The sequence below is a fragment of the Mustelus asterias genome, chromosome 6 (genome assembly GCF_964213995.1).
Source record: "Mustelus asterias chromosome 6, sMusAst1.hap1.1, whole genome shotgun sequence".
Lineage (NCBI taxonomy): Eukaryota > Metazoa > Chordata > Chondrichthyes > Carcharhiniformes > Triakidae > Mustelus > Mustelus asterias.
This window is the reverse complement of record NC_135806.1, coordinates 138,871,387-138,896,426: the sequence shown is the minus strand read 5'-3', so window position 1 is coordinate 138,896,426 and position 25,040 is coordinate 138,871,387. Positions and strand designations below refer to the sequence as shown.

Genomic DNA, 25,040 nt, shown 5'->3' with positions numbered 1-25,040 from the left:
ATAGACAGGGACTTATTAGGGAGAGTCAACATGGCTTTGTTCGTGGTAGGTCATGTTTGACCAATCTATTAGAGTTTTTCGAGGAGGTTACCAGGAAAGTGGATGAAGGGAAGGCGGTGGATGTTGTCTACCTGGATTTCAGCAAGGCCTTTGACAAGGTCCCTCATGGGAGGTTAGTTAAGAAGGTTCAATCGCTAGGTATACATGAGGAGGTAGTAAATTGGATTAGACACTGGCTCAATGGAAGAAGCCAGAGAGTGGTTGTGGAGGATTGCTTCTCTGAGTGGAGGCCTGTGGCTCGTGGTGTGCCGCAGGGATCGGTGTTGGGTCCATTGTTGTTTGTCATCTATATCAATGATCTGGATGATAATGTGGTCAATTGGATCAGCAAGTTTGCTGATGATACAAAGATTGGAGGTGTAGTGGACAGTGAGGAAGGTTTTCAAAGCTTGCCGAGGGATTTGGACCAACTAGAAAAATGGGCTGAAAAATGGCAAATGGAATTTAACGCAGACAAGTGTGAGATATTGCACATTGGAAGGACAAACCAAAGTAGAACGTACAGGGTAAATGGTAGGACTCTGAAGAGTGCAGTTGAACAGAGGGATCTGGGAATACAGGTACAAAATTCCCTAAAAGTGACGTCACAGGTGGATAGGGTCGTAAAGTGTGCCTTTGGTACATTGGCCTTTATAAATCGGAGTATCGAGTATAAAAGTTGGAGTGTTATGGTAAGGTTATATAAGGCATTGGTGAGGCCGAATTTGGAGTATTGTGTACAGTTTTGGTTACCTAGTTACAGGAAGGATGTAAATAAGGTTTACCCCATATCCCTCCACACCCCTCTCATCCATGAGGGATATGGGGATATGGTCCAAGTGCAGGTCAGTGGGACTCGGCAAAAAATGGTTCGGCACAGACAAGAAGGGCCAAAAGGCCTGTTTCTGAGCAGTAATTTTCTATGGTTCTATGGTTCTAAGAAAATGGCACTTTGTCTCAAGAAAGTTGCTCTATCTACGCCCATATAATTATCCTACTGTGTACTTCCCAGCCATACCACCTGATGTTCAACTACTTTAAAGATCATATAGAACCTTACCCCCTAACTCTCTGAAAATGTGATAACTCTCTGATACCCAAGTCCATCTGCACAATAGCAATTAGTCCAACTGATTTCAAAATGCCAATTTCCGTGAACCAATTCTCATTCTGGAAATCCATTCTCCTGTAGGAACTTATCTTGCTCAAGGCTGCTGAATGTTGTCCCCTTATGCCATTGTCTGTTAAATATTGTATTTACTTCCACCTCAGCAACATCTTTGGTTATTTTTTTGAAGACCAGTACCATGTCTTTCTTCAGCCTTCTATTCCATTGAAAGTCATCTTCAGCAATTCCTCATCATCAGTCTCCTGATGCTTGGAATCATCCTGCTCACTCTAATCTCAGCCTGTTCCAATGTTTCAATGCACTTTGGTCAAAGGGGCACATCTTAAGGAATGTCTTAAAGCTGGGAGGCAAAGTAGAGAGGCTGAGAGATTTAGGGAGGGAATACCAGAGCTTAGTGCTGAGACAACTGAGGGCATGGCCACCAATGGTGAAGTGATTAAAATCAGAGAACGCAAGAAGCCTAAATTAGAAATGCTGGAAAATCTCAGCAGGTCTGACAGCATCTGTGGAGAGAGAATAGAGCCAACGTTTCGAGACTGGATGACCCTTTGTCAGAGCTCTGATGAAAGGTCATCCAGTCTCAGAACTTTGGCTCTATTCTCTATCCACAGATCCACAGATGCTGTCAGACCTGCTGAGATTTTCTAGCATTTTATGATTTTGTTTCAGATTCCAGCATCCGCAGTAGTTTGTTTTGAAGCCTAAACTGGAGGTGGCCAGGACTCTCAAAGGGTTATAGGACTGAAGCAGGTTACAGAGATAGGGAGGGGTGAAGCTGGAGGGATTTAAACATGTAGGTGAGAATTTTAAAATCGAGACACTGTTGGACTGAGGTGCATACGTGACAATCCTCTGTGGAGAAATAAAAAAAAGTTTATGTTCACCAGATATTTGAGATATTCAGATTAGTGCCGTGCCATTCCTCTGAATCCTCACTGAGAACATCAGTTCGAGAGGCCACAGAGGAGGCTTACAGGAATAGCACCAGGCTTGAAGAGCTTCTATTATGTGGAAAGACTGGAGAAGCTCTTTTGAAAATGTTAAGGGGAGAGGTATTCAGAATTATGGAGGTTTTTGACAGAATAAATGAATTAATGATTCTACTAGCAGTGGGGAGGCGATGGCCCAGTGATATTGTCACTAGGCTATTAATCCAGAAACTCAGCTAATGTTCTGGTGAAAAAAAGCAAATTACTGCAGATGCTGGAATCTGAAACCAAAAGAGAAAACGCTGGAAAATCTCAGCAGGCCTGGAGCATCTGTAAGGAGAGAAAAGAGCTGACGTTTCGAGTCCAGACGACCCTTTGTCAAAGACCCTTTGTTTTCATTCTATTTTATTTAATTTTTTACTGTTCTCTTCCTTTTATTTCTTTATTGTCTTTCTTCATCTTTCTTCCCCCCAGTCTTTCCCTCTTCTTTATCCCCCTTCCCTTTTCTCCCCCTTTGCTTCCCTTTTTCTAAATTTTACCACTGTCCCATCCATCCCCCCCCCCCCCCCCCCCCCAAATCACACCCTTTATTCTCTCTATGAGCTGCCATTATCAGTCTTTTCCCCTGGTTTCTGTGGCTATGACCCATCTTTCATTCCCTCACCCTGCAGTATAAATATTTTCCACTTTCTATGCCTTATAGCTTTGACAAAGGGTCATCTGTAAACTAATACACGTGACAATAATAAACCAAATCAAACCAAAGTATCCCTTTGTAATTTTATGCTATCATCTACACTGTCTACAATGCCACCTAACTTTTTGTCATCAGCAAATTTAAATATATAACTTTCTAGGCCATTATCCAAGTCGTTAATAAATAACGTGAAAAATTGAAGCCCCAACGCAGGTCCTTTTGGGACACCACTAGTCACATCCTGCCAATTTGAGCACCTACCCATTATCCCTACTTTCTGTCACCTACCACTCAATTTCCCAGCCATTAATTGATGTAATTAAAAACACACACTATTCACTCACCTGATCCTTTACTGCAGTAAGCTGAGAAGATCCATCTTGATACACCATAGTTAAAACAATAACTGATGCATGAGATATCTCTTCCAGCACCTTAGACCTTTGTTTACTGTCTAGAATGAAGAGATCACAAATTTGTGGCTTTGGTGTTGACTTCTCCTTCCCTTTGGTGCTGTGGCTCTGGCCATCGTCTAACACAGTGTTCACCACTGGTTGTTTCAGCGTCAACATGTTTTCTAGCTTCTTTACACTTTGTTCTGTCACGGCCCTTTTCCTTTTGAGATGGTTATCCTTCTTCCCAGCTGTCTTATCCTGGACTGAACTGAGTCTTTCTCCCAATGAGGCCAACGTCTTGACTAGCCCTGGGAATCCCTGGTTAACTGAGAAGTTCTGTTGTGCCAACACCTGATGTTGTCGTGCAAAACTCGGATAGCCCTGACAGGCAGCTGCTCCTGGATCCCTCTTGTCTAACTGAAAGGATGCATGTGTGTCTGGACATTCTTTACCAACCACATTCACCATATTGTCTCCAAAATGTTGAGACGTGCTTTCCATTAGCCACCAGGAATTATTTTTCTGTTAAGACATAAACATTTGCATTTGCTTCATTTATATATACAATAAAAAATAAATTTACCATGAAAAGCATTAAAAGGGAAATTAGACAAATACATGAGAGAAAATGGAATAGTATATGTTGATAGGGTGAGGCGAAGTTAAGTAGGAGGAGATTTGTGTGGACCATATGTTTCTGTGCTGTAAATTCTAAGCAAGGCGCAATGACATAAATTAAATTACAGGGATGAATGTGTTCTCGCTGAATATTCTTAGTGTTAATTTGAATGGATGGAAAATGCAGGAGATGCAAGACCATATGGGGAAGATGGTAGCCATAGAGTCATATAGTTATACAGCACAGAAAAGACCCTCTGCACCGGTCAAAGACAAACCACCTAACTATTCTAACCCATTTTCCTGCACTTGGCCCATAGCCTTGTACGCCTTGGCATCGCAAGTGCACATCTAAATGCTTGTTCAATGTTAAGAAGGTCTCTGCCACCACCATCCTTTCAGGCAGTCAGTTCCAGACTCCCACCACCCTTTGGGTGAAAAATGACTTTATCTACCTGTGCTGCTACAATAAGACACCAGTCTACATGGACATCAAGGTCCCTCTGGTTCTTCCCATGCTGTTCATCATGTATTCCCTTGCCTTGTTTGTCCTGCCCAAGTGCATCACCTCACACTTATCCGGATTGAATGCCATTTGCCACTAATCAGCCTATCTGACCAACACAACCAGTAGTGTCATGGTACTGTCACTGGACAAGTAATCCTGAGGTCCAGGTTAATGCTCTGGGGACATGGGTTCAAATGTCACCATGGCAGCTTCCACTGTGTGCCCCCTCTCCCCAGCCACCACCACTCCCTGGTGTTTGTGGGGTTAGTGTGTGTGCACCTTGTTTACATGAGACTGGCAGGCAACTATGTCAATATTGGCATATCTTGGGTTCCCAGGCCTTTGCTTCCCAGAGACCCGTGTACAGGAGCCACTCCTCCCCAGCCCCCTTAGAAAGTGAACCCCATGTTCTCTTTTTTAAATACTCAATGAGCCACATGTGTTCCATCCTCTGCTCACTGCCAAGTCTGCTCACTGCCAAGAACAGGGAATATCCGAGCTGAATTCAAAGTCAGCCAGCCGTTCAAAGAAAATAATTTGGATGTTCAATCACCCAATTAACATCCAAGACACTAACACATTCCCATGACAGACTTAATGTTATTAAAGAGATTGATTCGCATACAAATTCAAATTTAACTACTAAATTACTTTTTCGAAAGCTGCTAGATGAATCACAAAGCCCTAAGGCAGGCTCCTTTAACTTTATTTTCTTACATTTGACATTAGAATTTTTCAACATTTCATCTTGCAAACATGAATTATTAAAAACTTCAGTACACTGGCAAGGTAAAGAGAACATTTAATGGTTCACCTAAATGCCCCCTGGTTGGAGAGTCTAGAACTATGAGTCAAAGTCCCAGGATAAGGAGACAGCTATGCAGGACTCAGACGAGGACACATTCCTTCATTCTAAGGATTGTCAATCTTTGCAATTCTCTATCGCAAAGAGCTGTGGATCTCAGTCATTTGGTATATACAAGACCAAGGTCTTAGGACCCAAAGCAGTAGGGAGACAGAAGAGAAGGTTGAGGGCAGCACTGAAGTTAAAGAGAGCACATTAAAGAGTAAAGGCAGTGTCAGTAATCCTAGTACTAGAGATCAGGCAAAAGCAAAACAGAGAGCAAGGGAAGTCCAGATTAAACTGCATTTATTTCAACGCAAGAGGCCTGACGGGCAAGACAGATGAACTCAGGGCATGGATGGGTACATGGGAATGGGATATTATAGCAATTACTGAAACATGGCTAAGGAAAGGACAGGACTGGCAGCTCAATGTTCCAGGGTACAAATGCTATTGGAAAGATAGAACAGGAGGTAAGAGATGAGGGGGAGTTGCACTTTTGATTAAGGAAAATATCATGGCCGTATTGAGAGGAGATATATCCGAGGGTTCGCCCACTGAGTCTATATGGGTAGAACTGAGAAATAAGAAGGGGGAAATCACTTTGATAGGGTTGTACTATAGGCCCCAAAATAGTCGGCAGGAAATTGAGGAGCAAATATGTAAGGAGATTACAGATAGCTCCAAGAAAAATAGGATGGTAATAGTAGGGGATTTTAACTTTCCCAACATTGACTGGGACAGCCATAGTATTAGAAGCTTGGATGGAGACAAATTTGTTGAGTGTATTCAGGAGGAATTTCTCATTCAGTATGTAGATGGCCTGACTAGAGAGGGGGCAAAACTAGACCTCCTCTTGGGAAATAAGGAAGGGCAGGTGACAGAAGTGTTAGTGAGGGATCACTTTGGGACCAGTGACCATAATTCTATTAGTTTTAAGATAGCTATGGAGAATGATAGGACGTCTGGTAAATGGGAGGCTTTCAAAATTGTGTTAACCAGGGTTCAGGGTAAGCACATTCCTCTTAGAGTGAAGGGCAAGGCTGGTAGAAGTAGGGAACACTGGGTGACTAAGGATATTGAGGACCTGGTCAAGAAGAAGAAGGAGACATATAACATGCATTGACAGTTGCGATCAAGTGGATCCCTTGAAGAGTATAGCGGGTGTAGGAGTAGAGTTAAGAGAGAAATCAGGAGGGCAAAAAGGGGAAACAAGATTGTTTTGGCAGATAAGGCAAAGGAGAATCCAAAGAGCTTCTGCAAATACATAAAGGGCAAAAGGGTAACTAGGGAGAAAGTAGAATCTCTTAAGAATCAACAAGGTCATCTATGTACGGATCCACAAGAGATGGGTGAGATTCTAAATGAATATTTCTCATCAGTATTCACTGTTGAGAAAAGCATGGATGTTAAGGAACTTAGGGAAATAAATAATGATGTCTTGAGGAGTGTACATATAACAGAGAAGGAGGTGCTGGAAGTCTTAAAGTGCATCAAGGTAGATAAATCCCCAGGACCTGATGAAGTGTATCCCAGGACATTGCGGGAGGTGAGGGAGGAAATTGCGGGTCCCCTAGCAGAGTTATTTGAATCATCGATAGTCAAAGGTCAGGTTGGAAGGTGGCAAATGTTATGCCTTTATTTAAGAAAGGCTGCAGGGAAAAGCCTGAGAACTACAGGCCGGTGATCCTCACATCTGTGGTGGGTAAGTTGTCAGAAGGTATTTTGAGAGACAGGATCTACAGGCATTTAGAAACGCAAGGACTGATTAGGGACAGTCAGCATGGCTTTGTGAGTGGAAAATCATGTCTCACAAATTTGATTGAGCTTTTTGAAGGGGTAACCAAGAAGGTAGATGAGGGCAGTGCAGTTGATTTTGTCTACATGGACTTTAGCAAGGCCTTTGACAAGGTACCACATGGTAAGTTGTTGCATAAGGTTAAATCTCACGGGATCCAGAGTGAGGTAGCCAAATGGATACAAAATTGGCTTGATGACAGAAGATAGAGAGTGGTTGTAGAGCGTTTTCAAACTGGAGGCCTGTGACCAGCGGTGTGCCTCAGGGATCGGTGCTGGGTCCACTGTTATTTGTCATTTATATTAATGATTTGGATGAGTATTTAGTAGGCATGGTTAGTAAGTTTGCAGATGACAACAAGATTGATGGCATACTGGACAGTGAAGAAGGTTATCTAGGATTGCAACGGGATCTTGATCAATTGGGCCAGTTGGCTGACGAATGGCAGATGGAGTTTAATGTAGATAAATGCGAGGTGATGAATTTTGGTAGATCGAACCAGGACAGGACTTACTCAGTTAATAGTAGGAAGTTGGGACGCGTTATAGAACAAAGAGATCTAGGGGTACATGTTCATAGCTCCTTGAAAGTGGAGTCACAGGTGGACAGAGTGGTGAAGAAGGCATTCAGCATACTTTGTTTCATTGGTCAGAACATTGAATACAGGAGCTGGGACATCTTGTTGAAGTTGTACAAGACATTGATAAGGCCACACTTGGAATACTGTACAGTTCTGGTCACCCTATTATAGAAAGGATATTATTAAACTAGAAAGAGTGCAGAAAAGATTTACTAGGATGCTACCAGGACTTGATGGCTTGAGTTATAAGGAGAGGCTAGACTGGGACTTTTTTCTCTGGACGAAGGAGGCTTAGGGGTGATCTTATAGAGGTCTATAAAATAATGAGGGGCACAGATCAGCTAGATAGTCAATATCTTTTCCCAAAGGTAGGAGAGTCTAAAAATAGGGTGCATAGGTTTAAGGTGAGAGGGGAGAGATACAAAAGTGTCCAGAGGGGCAATTCTTTCACACAGAGGGTGGTGAGTGTCTGGAACAAGCTGCTAGAGGTAGTAGTAGAGACGGGTACAATTTTGTCTTTTAAAAAGCGTTTAGACAGTTACATGGGTAAGATGGATATAGAGGGATGTGGGCCAAACACGGGCAACTGGGACTAACTTAGGGGTTAAAAAAAGGGTGGCATGGACAAATTGGGCCCAAGGACCTGTTTCCATGCTGTAAACCTCTATGACTCTATGACTCTAAGGTCAATAAATTTTTGACCACTAAGAGAATCAAGTTATATAGGGAGAGTGTGGGAAAGTGAAGTTGAGATAAAACATTAGTCACCATTTTAATCAACAGTAGAGCAGCTTCAAGAGGCCTTATGGTTGATTCCTACTCTTATTTCTTATGTATTATGTACAACAATTTGCATTTATTAACTTATTAGCTTGGATAGAGGATTGGCTAACCAACAGAATGTGGAGATGCCGGCATTGGACTGGGGTAAACACAGTAAGAAGTCTAACAACACCAGGTTAAAGTCCAATAGGTTTATTTGGTAGCAAACGGAGAAAGCTAGTGGCATTTGCTACCAAATAAACCTGTTGGACTTTAACCTAGTGTTGTTAGACTTCTTACTGTGTTTAACCAACAGAAGGCAGAGTGGGGATAAATGGGTCTTTTTCTGGTTAGCAAGATGTAACCAGTGGGGTGTCACAGGGTTCAGTCCTCAGGCCCCAACTATTTGCAACCTATGCTAATGACTTGGATGCAGCGATAGAAGGTTCGACAAGATGATAAAGGGGATTGACAAAGTAGACGTAGAGCGAATGTTTCCTATTGTGGGGCAATCTAAAACAAGAGGACATAGTTGTCAGATAAGGGGTAGCAGATTTAAAACAGGAACAAGGAGAAATGATGTCTCTCAAAGGGTTGGGAATCTGTGGCATTCACTGTCCCAGAATGGGGTGGATGCCAGGACATTGAGTAAATTTAAGGAGGAAATAGAGATTTTTAATCAATAATGGGTTGAAGGGATATGGAGAACAGGCAGGAAAGTGGCGTTGAGGCAGAGATGAGATCAGCCATGATTCTATTGAAAGGTGGAGCAGGCTTCTCCTGCTCCTAGTTCTACTGTTCTTTAAATAGTGAGATGCCCAAGATGCTTCATAGGAGCATTATCCATCAAAACTTAACATTGAGTCACATAATATATTGTGGCCGATGAAAATCTTAGAAACAAAGAGGGAGGTTTTAGGAAGAGTAGTAAAGGAGGAAAGAGATAGAGAGGTGAAGATGTTTAAAAACAGAATTCCTGAGTTTAAGGTCTCAGTAGTTAAGGGCACAGCTGCCAATGTCAGTGTGATTAAAATGGAGGATGTTCAAATTGGAGGGTGGTCGAGAAGGTACAGAAGAGATTTACACAGAAAGGGCGACATAGTGGTACAATGGTTAGCACTGCTGCCTCACAGCATCAGGGACCCGAGTTTGATTCTGGCCTTGGATCACTGTCTGTGTGGAGTTTGCACGTTCTCCCCATGTCTGCGTGGGTTTCCTCCGGGTGCTCCGGTTTCCTCCCACAGTCCAAAGATGTGCAGGTTAGGTGGATTGACCATGCTAAATTGCCCTTAATGTCCCAAAATGTGTATGCTGGGTGGACTGGCCATAAATGAGTGGGGTTATGACAATAAGGTGGGGTGTTTGTCCTGGTTAAGATCCTCTGTAGGAGAGTCAATGCAGACTTGATGGGCCAAACAGCTTCCTTCTGCACTGTAGGGATTCTGTGATTCCATGGATGATGCTAGGAATGGAGAAAAGATTGGACAGGCTGGTTTGTTTTCTTTGGAACAGAGAAGGCTGAGGGCAGGTTTAATTGATCAAAATTTGAAAGACATGCAATTATATAAAGCTATTCAAGATCACCGATTGTTTCAAAGCGCTTTACCACCAGTGAAGTACTGTTTGAACAGTATCCACTGTTATAATGTAGGAAACACGGCAGCAATTCCCACAAACAGCAATATGATAATGACCAGATAATCAGCTGTTTTGTAATGTTGCAGTGCTAATACTGCACAGAAAAGGGCCCTTCGACCCATCGCGTAAGCACCGGTCAAAGACAAACCACCCAACTATTTTAATCCCATTTTCCAGCACTTGGCCCATCGCCTTGTATGCCTTAGCATTGCAAGTGCACATCTAAACACTTCTTAAATTTATGAGTGTCTCTGCTTCCACCAGCCTTCCAGACATTCACCATCATGCAGGTTTATTTATTTCCAATGCCCATTCAATTTCCTTTTGAAATCATTCATCTTTGCCACTTCCACCACCCTCTTGGGCAGAAAGTTCCAGGTCACTACAACTCACTGCATATAAAAGTATTTCTTCACATCTCCCCTTTATGTCTTGCCCAAAACATTAGATCTGAGTCTTCCAGTATTTGTGCAATCAGCTTTCCTTTGTCGAACTTATCTAAGCCTGTCATAATCTTTTACATTTCTATCAAATCTCCCCTCAACCTCCTCTGCTTCAGTGAGAACAACCCCAGCATCTCCAACCTTACCCTGCAGCTAAAATCTCCCATCCCTGGAACCTTTCTGATAAATCCGCTCTGCATCCTCTCAAGGACCAAAACATCCTTCCTAAAGCTTGGTGACCAGAACTGAATACAGAATACAGTACACGAACTGTGGACGCAACCAGAGCTTTATAACAGTCCAGGAAGATGTCCGATGCCACGGAGCACTCACTATCGAAACATCAAAAGTCAATTAAACGGCAGGATGAAACAGAAACAATGAAAAGTGTTATCAGTGGTGATTGTCCCAGCTCAGTGTTGTACAAAGAGAGCTAATGGCCAATTCTATTAATGATGGAACACAACTTGACATTGATGTTTACCTGCGGCTCAGATGTTAGGCCTTCTTTTGTGCTGAAGAATACTTTGCGTGGTATTTCCACAATTTTACTCCCTTTAACAAACAAAAAACATCATTAAACCTCTGTCATGTATATTTGCCATCTCTTTATTCGGTCATGTCATGCAGTTTAAAAAACACTGGAAAACTGTACAGCTCACCCCATCGTGTGGCTGTTTCTACTCATTACAGCCAATAATCATAACATGCTTAACAAAGTAATAAAAGAAAATGGAAGCTTTGAAGTAATATATTTTTGTAGCCATGTTGGACATTGCAGTGGAAATTGAATCAAAAATACCTGGTAAATAGATAACTGAGAAACTAGAAGCTATTGTTGGAAGTCAGAATGTCAACAATCAAGTAATACATGGAAGACTTCAAAACAAATCAATGCACTACTGGAACAGGAGAATCAAGAACTATACCATTTAAAAGACTTGCATAGTTTCTGATTTGTATTTTTAAATGGCTCAACCCACCACCCCCTTCTCAAGGTGATGGGAGTTGGGGGGGGAGCAATAAATGAAACTTTACTAATGGTCACACAGACACTGAGAACAAATTTTAAAAGTTACATTTACAAATTGTTGTTTAGTAGTACAGAACTTGAGTATTGCTAGAAAAAGACATGCTATCTAGGCTTTTCATCTTGCACTCAAAGAACAAAGAGAACAAAGAAAATTACAGCACAGGAACAGGCCCTTCGGCCCTCCAAGCCTGCACCGACCATGCTGCCCGACTGAACTAAAACCCCAACCCTTCCGGGGACCATATCTCTCTATTCCCATCCTGTTCATGTATTTGTCCAGACACCCCTTAAAACTCACTATCATATCTGCTTCCACTACCTCCCCCCCCAGCAGCAAGTTCCAGGCACCCACCACCCTCTCTGTAAAAAACTTGCCTCGTACATCTCTTTTAAACCTCGCTCCTTAAACCTATGCCCCCTAATAATTGACTCTTCCACCCTGGGAAAAAGCTTCTGACTATCCACTCTGTCCATGCCTCTCATAATCTTGTAGACTTCTGTCAGGTCACCCCTCAACCTCCGTCGTTCCAGTGAGAACAAACCAAGTTTCTCCAACCTCTCCTCATAGCTAATGCCCTCCATACCAGGCAACATCCTGGTAAATCTTTTCTGTACCCTCTCCAAAGCCTCCACATCTTTCTAGTAGTGTGGCGACCAGAATTGAACACTATATTCCAAGTGCGGCCTAACTAAGGTTCTATAAAGCTGCAACATGACTTGCCAATTTTTAAACTCAATGCCCCGGCCGATGAAGGGCATTATCCACCTGTGTTGCCACTTTCAGTGACCTGCATGCCTATACACCCAGGTCCCTCTGCCTATCAATATTCTAAAGGGTTCTGCCATTTACTGTATATTTCCTATCTGTATTAAACCTTCCAAAATGCATTACCTCACATTTGTTCAGATTAAACTCCATCTGCCATCTCTCCGCCCAAGCCAATAACCGATCTATCTATGTCCTGCTGTATCCTCTGATGGTCCTCATCGCTATCCGCAAATCCAGCAACCTTTGTGACATCCGCAAACTTACTAATCAAACCAGTTACATTTTCCTCCAAATCATTTATATATATTACAAACAGCAAAGGTCCCAGCACTGATCCCTGAAGAATGCCACTTGTTACAGCCCTCCATTCAGAAATGCACCCTTCCACTGCTACCCTCTGTCTTCTATGGCCGAGCCAGTTTTATATCCACCTTGCCAGCTCACCTCTGATCCCATGCGACTTCACCTTCTGCACCAGTCTGCCATGGGGGACCTTTTCAAAGGCCTTACTGAAGTCCATGTAGACAACATCCACTGCCCTACACTCATCAATCATCTTCGTCGCTTCCTCAAAAAACTCAATCAAGTTAGTGAAACATGACCTCCCCTTCACAAAATCATGTTGCCTCTCGCTAATACGTCCACTTATTTCCAAGTGGGAGTAAATCCTAAATCGAAGAATCCTCTCCAATAATTTCCCTACCACTGATGTAAGGCTCAACTATAATTACCTGGATTATTCTTGCCTTCTTAAACAAAGGAACAACATTGGCTATTCTCCAATCCTCTGGGACCTCCCCTGTAGCCAGTGAGGATACAAAGATTTCTCTCAAGGCCCCAACAATTTCCTCCCTTGCCTCTCTCAGTATTTTGGGGTATATCCCATGAGGCCCTGGGGACTTATCTACCTTAATGTTTCTCAAGAACCCCAATACCTCTTTCTTTTTGATCTCAACATGACTCAAATTATCTACACACCCTTTCCCAGATTCATCATCCACCAAGTCCTTCTCTTTGGTGAATACTGATGCAAAGTACTCATTTAATACCTTGCCCATTTCCTCTGGCTCCACGCATAGATTCCCTCCCTTGTCCTTGAGTGGCCCAACCCTCTCCCTGGCTACCCTCTTGCTCTTTATATATGTATAAAAAGCATTGGGATTTTCCTTAATCCTGCTGGCCAATGCTTTTTCGTGACCCCTTTTAGCCCTCCTTACTCCTTGCTTAAGTTTCTTTCTACTTTCCTTGTATTCCAAACTTGCTTCGTGTGTTCCAAGACTCCTAGCCTTGACAAATGCTTCCTTTTGCTCTTTGACTAGGATCTTTTGATCCAAGGTTCCCAAAACTTGCCATACTTATCCTTCATCCTTACAGGAATGTGCCGGTCCTGAATCCCTATCAACTTACACTTGAAAGCCTCCCACATGCCAGATGTTGATTTGCCCTGAAACATCTGCCCCCAATCTACATTCTTCAGTTCCTGCCTAATATTGTTGTAATTAGCCTTCCCCCAGTTTAGCACCCTAACTTGAGGACTACACTTTTCTTTATCCATCAGTACCTTAAAGCTTACTGAATTGTGGTCACTGTTTCCAAACTGCTCCCCGACTGAAACGTCGACCACCTGGCCGGGCTCATTCCCCAATACCAGGTCCAGTACGGCCCCTTCCCTCGTTAGACTATCTACATACTGTTTCAAGAAGCCCCCCTGGATGCTCCTTAAAAACTCTGTCCCATCCACGCCCCTAGCACTAAGTGAGTCCCAGTCAATATGGGGGAAGTTAAAATCTCCCACTGCAACAACCCTGTTACTTTTACACCTTGCCAAAATCTGCCTACATATCTGTTCCTCTATCTGTTGGGCAGCCTATAGTAAACCCCCAACATTGTGACTACATCCTTCCTATTCCTGAGCTCTACCTTGCTGTATGAGCCCTCCAAGGTGTCCTCCTGCAGTACAGCTGTGATATTCTCCTTAACCAATAGTGCAACTCCCCCACCCCTTTTACATCCCCCTCTATCCTGCCTGAAACATCTGTATCCTGGAATGTTAAGCTGCCAGTCCTGTCCTTCCCTTAACCAAGTCTCTGTAATGGCAACAACATCATAGTTCCTAGTACTAATCCAAGCTCTAAGTTCATCTGCCTTACTAGTTACACTTCTTGTATTGAAACAAATGCACTTCAGTCCACCAGACCCTCTTTGATTAGCAACGGCACCCTGCCTGCTGTTTCTCTGAGTTTTACTGGCCCTACTCTCTGGTTCCCCTTCAGTTAATTCACATTTGTTTTCGTTCCCACCCCCCTGCCAAACTAATTTAAATCCTCCCTTGTGACACTAGCAAACTTCCCAGCCAGAATATTTATGCCTTTCCAGTTTAGATGCAGCCCATCCTTCTTGTACAGTTCCCACCTGCCCCAGAAGAGACCCCAATGGTCCAGATATCTGAAACCTCTCTCCTACACCAGCTGTTTAGCCACGTGTTGAGCTGCACTATCTTCCTATTCCTAGCCTCACTGGCACGTGGCACAGGGAGTAATCCTGAGATTACAACCCTAGAGGTCCTGCTTTTTAACTTTCTACCTAACTCCCTAAACTGCTCCTGCAGGACCTCATCACTCATCAGGATAGCTCACAAGAAATTGCCTCTGCCAATCAGAGTCCACTTGCCAACCAATGCAGTATAAATTGTTGTTGCCCCATTCTCGTTTGGTAATTTCTTATGAGCTTTCCTGATTAATTTTTTAAATTCATTTATGGGATGTGAACTTTGCTGGCTGGGCCAGCATTTATTGCTCATCCCTAACTGCCCTCCATTTCAGAGGGCATTTGAGAGTCAACCACATTGTTGTGGCTCTGAAGTCACATGCAGGGCCAGACCAGGTAAGGATGGCAGATTTCCTTCCCTGAAGGACATTAGTAAACCAGATGAGCTTTTGTGACAATTGACAATGGATTCACAGTCACCATTCGACTTTTCATTCCAGATCTTTACTGAATTCAAATTTCACCATCTGCCTTGGTGAGATTTGAACCCGGGGCCTCAGATCTTTCTCTGGGTCTCTGGAATACTAACCCAATGACAATATCACTGAGCCACTCAAGAAATGGCCCTCAACTTGACAGCTCTCCCCCATCAGATTAAATTCACATTCCAGACACATGAGCACTATATACAGGATGACCGTGCATAATTGAGAGAGTGCTTCACTGTCAGAGGTGCTGGCTTTCAGATGAAACATTAAACTGAGGTCCTGTCTGCCCTCTCAGGTAGGTGAGGGGTGTTCTTCCTTGTGTCCCGGCCACAAATTATTGGTTTATTATTATTATTATTGGTTATTGGCACATTACTGTTTGTGGAACCTTGTGAACTGCCTCACACTTGACCTTACCATGGTGTGAAGGTCACTGATGAAACAACTGAAGGTAATTATAGCCTTATGATGGTTCAGATGTTTAAAGCAATAGGGTAACTGGCCCATAAAGACTATACTTAGCAAATTCAGGCATGTGATGAAGAAAGGATAACACTGCAGCACTAATTCTTTGGCCAGCTTTACATGTGAACACAGGTGCCCATTGGGAGCGCAGGGTGAAGATAGAGCTTCAGATTGACTAATCCCATGAATTTTTAAAATATATATATACTTTTTTAAATAAAAGGGACTGACAGTGCTCCTTAACTTTAATCACTGCTGCTACCACCATCATCTTAATAACCTATCATCAAGCTATTTCTGAACTGGATCTAAGAGGAACTGAGACAAAATAGTGCAGCGCTCAGAAAGGGTGAGGGGATTGTCATGAAATCTAATAATTCTTGTGTCCTTGGGTGTTAAATTAGCAGTCTGTAGATATTGTAATATTTAAAGTTCAAGATGGTCCAATGCTTGTTACATTGGTTCCTGCCTGGTAACAAGGGTGGGACCCTCTGGCAGTGTTTTAATAGGTCCTTTGGAGCTGGGGTGTTCTGCTTGGCACAACATGAATCTGAAAATATGCTTGTAAGCTAGAGTTTGAGTATACTCGGGAATCCAGGGAGAAAGAACCTCCAAAGGCGAGCCGTGGGGTTATGCTGCAACTGTACAGGACCTTGGTGAGACCACATTTGGAATATTGTGTGCAGTTCTGGTCACCTCACTATAAGAAGGATGTGGAAGCGCTGGAAAGAGTGCAGAGGAGATTTACCAGGATGCTGCCTGGTTTGGAGGGTAGGTCTTGTGAGGAAAGGTTGAGGGAGCTAGGGCTGTTCTCTCTGGAGCGGAGGAGGCTGAGGGGAGACTTAATAGAGGTTTATAAAATGATGAAGGGGATAGATAGAGTGAACGTTCAAAGACTATTTCCTCGGGTGGATGGAGCTATTACAAGGGGGCATAACTATAGGGTTCGTGGTGGGAGATATAGGAAGGATATTAGAGGTAGGTTCTTTACGCAGAGAGTGGTTGGGGTGTGAAATGGACTGCCTGCAGTGATAGTGGAGTCAGACACTTTAGGAACATTTAAGCGGTTATTGGATAGGCACATGGAGCACACCAAGATGACAGGTAGTGGGATAGCTTGATCTTGGTTTCAGATAAAGCTCGGCACAACATCGTGGGCCGAAGGGCCTGTTCTGTACTGTACTGTTCTATGTTCTATCATAAACCCCATGAGGTGGACATTCTTATAGCCATCCCAGTGGGAGCATCTTTTGGAGAGAATTCCAAGTAAAGATCTTCAAAGTTGAAACTGGGAATTCCTTGTGAGGCAGAGTTTCAACAAGATTGTTTGAAGTGGTGCTTACTGATGTCTGGATGGGTTCTTGAGAAATCCATGAACTCTGTCTTGGTTGCAGTTGTCATTTACTCTGGCGTCGTGTGTTCAACCATAGTTTATCTGTTAATCCACATGTACCTCATTCTTACCCTGAACTTTAGAGTATAAGGGGCGGCACGGTAGCACAGTGGTTAGCACTGCTGCTTCACAGCTCCAGGGTCCTGGGTTCGATTCCCGGCTCGGGTCACTGTCTGTGTGGAGTTTGCACATTCTCCTCGTGTCTGCGTGGGTTTCCTCCGGGTGCTCCGGTTTCCTCCCACAGTCCAAAGATGTGCGGGTTAGGTTGATTGGCCAGGTTAAAAATTGTCCCTTAGAGTCCTGGGATGCGTAGGTTAGAGGGATTAGCGGGTAAAATATGTGGGGGTAGGGCCTGGGTGGGTTTGTGGTCGGTGCGGACTCGATGGGCCGAATGGCCTCCTTCTGCACTGTAGGGTTTCTATGTTTCTATGTATAAGATACATATTGTAAATTGTTTTATCTTTCTGAACTTGTGTAGTAAAGTTTATTTTGTTTGTTCAAAACATGTGGAATCTTGTGGCTTCATTCCAAAAGTGGGTGTCTAGAATCTCAACCTTTATCTACATTAAACAGAACATTATTGGTCCCTAACTCGATCTCCCCCATGTCCCAGGGTCTGGTCAACAATTGCAATAAAATAAAAAAAGACTTGCATTTATAATATAATGCCTTTCATGACCACCAATTATTCCAAAGTGCTTTACGGCCAATGAAGTACTTTGGACGTATAGTCACTGTAGTAATGTAGAAAATGCAGCAGCCAATTTGTCCGCAGCAAGCTTTCACAAATAGCAATGAGATACTGCCTAGGTCAACTGTTTTTGTGATGCTGATTGAAGGGTAAATATTGGGTAGGTCAACGGGAAGAACTTCTTTTCGCATCTTTGAAATAGTGCTCCGGGATCTTTTACATCTCCCTGGGAGGGCAGAGGGGCCACTCTTTAATGTCTCAACCAAAAGATGCCACCTCTGATGGTGCTGCACCCCTTCAGTAGTGCAATGTAATGTCAACCTAGACTTTTGATCTCATGGCCTGAAAACGGATGCAAAATGTACCTGACGTTCAATTGTAATTTGAATTATACAGGGTTTGAACTCTCCTGATACTAGCCTTCACCTTCTTATACTGTTGTTGGCTGGCTCCTCAAAATACATAACATCCCATTACATCTAGTGTTACCCCACCAGTGGCTTGCATCTGTACAACCTAGTGTGCAAGATTCTCCTGAAAAGTATTAAAAGCATTAGAAAAAGACAGTATTACACACAGGCACTGGAAGGAAGCTGTGACCAGGAACTGCCTGCAAGAAGGAATTCTGAGGGCAGTTCCAGCCGGAAGAGTTGGAGAACCCTTGAATGGTGGTGCATGGCGAATGAGAATTTAATTGCACTTAAGAACTGCGAAAGACCACCATAAGGGTGTGGGAGTCCAATGGGGCCAAAATGAAAATGTTGCTCCATTACATGGCCCTTATCACATCTTTGTACTTTTTACACTGCTTGTCCCATTATCCCGGATTCAGTGCCTCTGATTATTGCAATTTTTAAAAATTAATTGATGGGATATGGGCGCCATTGTAAATGTGATGAAGAGCCAACCTTCTTGAACCACGGCAGACCATGTGGTGCAGGTACACCCATAATGCTGTTAGGAAGGGAGTTCCAGACTTGATGTCAATGGCAGTTATTGTCCCCACATCTGACCCTGAACATCCCTATTTTCAAATATGGTAGAGCCCATCACATGAGTAAAAAGACAGGATTTAAGCTCTAACCACAAAGGACAAAGAGATCGACTGGCAAAAAAAGAGGATTTTCTAACTTTCTATTTTTTCTTCTAAATTTCCAGCATTAAAGTTTATTCCTTTTCATTTGTTCCAGGAAAGCATAAATATTTTAACTTTTTGTAAAATTATACAAATGAATGTTGGCGTTTCTGCCTTTGGAAATATATTAAAATTGTATTTTTCTAGACAAACCTAACATGCCAAAAGTTTAAATCTCTGCCTACCTAGTCCCTAATCCTCTATCTTTTTCCCATTACCCTTTTCTCACTTGGAGTCCATTTATCTCAGCGCTGTGCCAAACCACCTTTAGTCAAAATTTCCTCACAACCAAACTGAGCTATGCTTTTCTCTGTTTTAATATTTAAGGGAAGCATGGTGGCATAGTGGGTAGTACTATAGCCTCACAGCACCAGGGACCCGGTTTTTATTCCAGCCTTGGGTCACTGTCTGTGTGTGGAGTTTGCACGTTCTCCCCGTGTCTACGTAGGTTTGCTCCGGGTTCTCCAGTTTCCTCCCACACTCCAAAGAGTGGACAAGGGGGCAGGTTAGATAGATTAGCCTTGCTAAATTGCCCCTTAATGTCTAAAGATATGTAAATTAGGTGGATTAGCTATGGTAAATGTGAGTGGTTACAGGGATTGGGGGGGGGGGGGGGGGGCGGGGTGGTTGGGCCTGGGTAAGATGCTCTTCGGAGAGTCGGTGTAGACACAATGAGCCGAAAGGCCTCTTTCTGCACTGTAGGGATTCTATGGTTCATCACGACTTAATAATGAATGAACACTTTTGTACCATTTAAATTAACTTCAGTTTGGAAATAGTGCTGAACATCAAAATGCAGCTTCACTGTCTAATGAAAGACTACTTCAAGCCTTCAGCCACTAACTTATTATGCTGCCTACATCAATCCCTCCAGCAGAGAGAATTTACTGTGCATTCCAGTAAACTATCAATGCTTCAACTCCGGTACATTACATCTTCAAACTACCTTGCATATTTATGATTGCCTAGAGGGCTAACATTTGGAAATAGGAGGTAAATAGAAAATATTCCATGGACAAAATACCATACACCCATTTCAATTTTATTGTCATAACTCTTGCTGGTTTAAAGCCATTAAATCCATAACCAAACACTTACTATTGCAATCTGTACTGTGAATGCCCTTCACTGTGCATCAGAGAGGAATGAATGAAACTAATCCTTGATCATGGAGGAATAAGCTATGAGGAATTGCTTTATAAGTCAGGGCTTTTGAGCCTCAAAAAGAGATGCCTCAGGAAAGGCCTTGCTGAGGTTTTTTTATTTATTCTTTCATGGGATGTGGGCATCACAGGCAGTGTCCATCCTTAATTATCCTTTAAGGGCAGTCAAGAGTCAAACAAATTACTCTGAGTCTGGAGTCACGTGTAGGTAGGGCTGCCAACCCTCTGGGGATGGCCGGGAGTTTCCTGCTTAACTGGCATCAATCTCACAGTGGCTATCGAAAGCAATCCAGGAGACTTTTAACATTATTTTAAGGAAATAAGTTATAGAATCATAGAATCCTACAGTGCAGAAGACCATTCAGCCCATCGAGTCTGCACTGACCTTAATCCCAACCAGGCCCTATCCCCATAACCCCATGTATTTACCCTAGCTAGTACCCCTGATACTAAGGGGCAATTTAGCATGGTCAATCCACCTAACCCGCACATCTTTGGATTGTGGGAGGAAACCCACCAGATACGGGGAGAATGTGCAAACTCCACACAGACAGTGACCGAAGCCGGGAATCGAACCCGGGTCCCTGGCGTTGTGAGACAGCAATGCTAACCACTGTGCCACCCAAGTTACATCTTGCCCCTTCATCCAACCTGTCTGTATTGTCTCTTTCCAGTCCCTCTGCATCCTCCCCACAGCTTCCTTGGTAAATATGTACAATAATACACAGAGGCTCATAGTTTATTGTAGAACAGAGGTCTGATGGCGTACTTGGCAGCATGATGTTAAGAATCCATCTCTTATAGAATCATAGAATTCCTACAGTGCAGAAGAGGCCATTCGGCGTTTTGAGTGTGCAACAACTCTCTGACAGAGTAACTTACCCAGGCTCTCTCCCCCACTTTATCTCCATAACCCCAATAATTTCCCATTGATAATCCATCTAACCTACGCAACTTTGGACACTCAGGGGCAATTTAGCATGGCCAATCCACCTAACCTGCACATCTTTGGTCTCTCCAAGAACTATATTTGTTTTCAAAAATTGGAAGGGCATTGGAATATCAGGACACTTCCTTGGGAATTGAGAGCGATTTTTGTTTTAAGAAAAGGATCATCTTGGACTGTGAGGAGGTTTTTTTCTAAGAAATCACATGACTTCAGTTAAATGACAAGGAAGGCATCTGGGCAAATAGGAACCATTTGTATTTGAACTTTAATTGCTGATAGGGGGGGAAATGCTGTTTCCAGGCTCTGGGTCTCACTGATAGGCTGAAAAGCACCTCACCTGGGAGGAATTCTGTCTGAACATGTTTTTTTTAAATTCAGTGTGTGCCTTTAGAGCAACTAAGAAGGAAGATTGCTTCACTCTCCCTCTCCTTTCCTGTATTGCCTGGAGTTTAAAGTAGGTATTCACCTTCAGCCACAAAATTCTCACCTAAGTATATTTGAAAGCCTGTGAAGCTGTGGCAAGCGCGGATTCCCAAAAGGGTTTCACGAAAGACCCTTTGAAAAGGACAACTACTGTGGCCAGTGAGCCATTTTTGTACACAGGACCACCAGATTGGCAGCATCAAAACTCTTCAAACTTTATCATTTTGCATAAAATGTCCCCATTGGGAGAAAGTGGCTGTGATTCTCAGGCCCTGTTAGCCACAGGTGCAAATCCTGTTAACTCTCAAGAGAAGCCAAAACGGGATTTGCGCCAGAGCGATTTCATATGGAGATGGGGTCTGGATGAGAATGTGGTCGGTGCAGACTCAATGGGCTAAATGGTCTCCTTCTGCACTGTAAAATTCTATGATATCACAATGTTCCTGGGCCCTCCCCGGTGACACAATCAGGTTCACGTCCAGAAAGGGCAAAAACCTGATTTGAATGAATTTAGTTGCATTTAAATGTCTTTGGCGAGGTTAAAGTCGAATCTTCAAACCTCACTGAATATTCCCATCCACCAGCGTGATGTGATACAGATGCGAATTACTATTGCCTTTTGAAAGACAGGAGCCTGTTACCATGGTATCTGAGAGGGAGGAAGGAAGTGAGTGCTTCTCTCCACCTTGCACCAGGCTATACAAGGGGACAGGGACCTCTGGCCAGCTGTAGAGGGGTTGAGGCTCAATGAGGTTAGGGGTGGGGGCATTGGGGGTGAGAAAGGGTGGTCGAGGCCTCATCTGACATGGGGGTTGCAGGTGATTTGTGTCATCCTGAAACTTTCATCCTCTCTGTCTTAAAAAGCCCAGAGCAATTCTACAGTGTGTCTCTCTTAAAAACCAAAATGCCAGAATGAATGTAAAGAGTTTCACAGTTGCTCACTGCCCTGGATTAATGCACAGGAAGGCTTTCAACTTTTAAACCTTTTTCACGGCCATGAATGATTCTTCTGCCTGTGTGTGTGAGAATAAGCGCGCAGTTTGAAGCTGTCAGTGGCCTGGGGATATGGGACATCTAAGGGACCACGGCTAATGAGGTAGGGGAAGGAAATGATGACACCGAGGGAGGCCAGCCTAAGGGACTGGCTGGATGAGACCCTGAGGGAGAAGGCTGGACTGCAATGAGGGGGTGAAGGAGGGTCAGCGTTTATAGAAAATGCAGTGGCTGCCCAGGAGTCTTAAGTGTAAAGACATGACAGTGATTTGATGTCGGGGTTACAAAGGGAGATTGTGTTACCTGTCCCAGCCTCAGAATGATTCCAGGAAGTTCAGCTCATATAACTAATTGGCCATCATGAATTAAGCTTTAACAATGTCAGTTGCCCCAGTCAAAGAGGGGAGTGAAAACTCATGTGGTCAAGGATTAAAGGTGCGTGCAGGGCATCAGGAGGGAAGGTCTATGGCCTCGCAGTCGCAACACACTATTTGCCTTAGAGTATTCAAATGTTGACATTAAGGGAGGGACCACTGGACAGGAGGCCATAGGCGACTCTGAAGCGGCAAGGGCATTGACAGGGCCGCTCAAGCGATGAAGTGTGAAGGGCAACTGGTATGTGAATGAGTGCTGGACGATGGATAAGGTTGACGTTTCACAGGTTCCAGGACCAGACAGACAAGGGGTGTTGGGAGGGTGTGAAGGTAACAAGATGGAACACCAACATTACTGTCTACATGTGAGATGTTCCGGCCAAGTTCACCCCGAAACCGGAAAATCCCGCTGGGCCCCTCGCCCACTCCAATTCCTATGGCAGATGGGACGGTAAAATTCGCCCCTACACCTCTGTCTCTCATCCCTCACAGAGTTCTGAGATATATCAGATGGAGCCAGTGGTCTGGCGATTATTCTACTCACCGCACTGCAGGAGCACAGACTTCAGCAATTAAGAGAGGAGGCACCCATGGAGACCCAGTGCTAGGAGGCCGCTGAGCAGGCTCCAAGGTCAGTCACCCATCAGGCCAAAGAGGGGGTTCAAAGGCTTATACGAAAGAGATGGAGGGTTTACAGGGCCCGGATGTCTTTCATGGAGCTGTCATCTGCCACTGGAGACACCGCCTCACACGGGAGATAGTGCAGCATTTGTGTGACATTCTTTTGAACCTTGCACTTCGTGGAGGAGGTGGACATCCACTCTCTGTGGCCGTGAAGGTCACAACAGCCCTGAACTTTTATGCAACCAGATGGTTCTAAGGGTCAACAGGTGAACTTAACAGGATCTCAAACGTCTTCCGGACATAAATAAATGCATTCATGAGGTGACAGATACTCTCTATGACCAGGCCTCAGATTTCATAAATTTCAATCTTGACTAAGCCTGTCAGGACAAGAGCGCTGCAGGATTTGTGTCCATCGCTGGAAGGCCACAGATCCAGGATGCCATCGATGGGACCCATGTGGCTCTTGGCACCCCGTCTCATCAGGGAGTCCGGTTTATCAACAGAAATGGGTTCCACTCTCTAAATGTGCAGCTAGTGTGGCCACCACATGAACTTCATGCAGGTCTGTGCTGCTTTCCAGGAAGCATGCATGACAGTTTTGTCCTTGGGCACTCACAAATCCCAGGTACTTTCGAAGGTCACCCCAGGCTACTGAGATGGCTGATAGGGGACAAGGGATATGCCGAGGTCTTGGCTGATGACACCTGTCTGATGACACCATGGCCTGAGCCCATGGCGGATTCCTGATACAAAGAGGCTCACAGTGCCACCCGGGGCACTTACCCATTCAGATTATAGTTGTTCATTTTTTTTACAAGCTTGAACCCCCGTCCTCTTCATAAGGCTACTGGCACTGACTCCGGCTGCCACCGCCTTCCAGGCGAGATTGGTCACATTGTGAAGGGCCTCCTACCAATCCTTAGGTAAATTGTGGCGCGCCTCTCCTCCACTGCATCCAGTATTCGACTTAGGGCACGCTCCGAAAACCTAGTCGTCTTGCAGTCATCCTCCTAGCTTGCATGGACCTGGATGTTGTGGGACCATTTAAACACTTGACTGAAGTGCTCAGGTGACCCCCTCGATAGGCGAATCAGACGCTTTGTGCCTCAGGCATGACGTTTTTCACGCAAGGATAAAATGTTTTCTAAAAGACTCTAGATCGAGTTCCAGATGGCGCTGCCAGTGGGAATCACATCGGTTTTCTTACTGGAAATGATACTTTGTCACTTTGCTGGAAAATTCCACAGGTTGTTTTTTTCCGTTACGCCAACTCTGTGTGTGTGGGTGTGGCTTTAGAAAATAATTTTTGTTTCATAATAAATCAATCACTCTGAGTTTATTGAAAGAAGCCTGATTAAAGTTTCTATTATTCTGGGTAAGCAGCAGCGAAGGTCAACAACTGGCCATTTCGGTGAGTAAATTAAACATTTACACGTATAGTGTAATTTGATTTGATTTGATTTATTATTGTCACATGTATTAACATACAGTGAAAAATATTGTTTCTTGCACGCTATACAAAGCATACCGTTCATAGAGAAGGAAACGAGAGAGTGCAGAATGTAGTGTTACAGTCATAGCTCGGGTGTAGAGAAAGATCAACTTAATGCAAGGTAAGTCCATTCAAAAGTCTGACGGCAGCAAAGAAGAAGCTGTTCTTGAGTCGGTTG

The 25,040-nt window shown here is 43.8% G+C and overlaps 1 protein-coding gene across 2 annotated transcripts in view; it reads right to left on the bottom strand.

Annotated features, from left to right (window-relative positions):
• Positions 1-25,040, bottom strand: part of LOC144495176 (HAUS augmin-like complex subunit 3) — a 156,449-nt gene that overhangs the window by 44,688 nt on the left and 86,721 nt on the right. For both annotated transcript variants that reach the window (XM_078215193.1, XM_078215195.1), the window contains 2 exons: positions 10,865-10,935; positions 3,139-3,711 (listed from right to left, as the gene is read on the bottom strand). In XM_078215193.1, the coding sequence (XP_078071319.1) occupies positions 3,139-3,711; positions 10,865-10,935 (644 nt within the window). The remainder of the gene's footprint in view (positions 1-3,138; positions 3,712-10,864; positions 10,936-25,040) is intronic.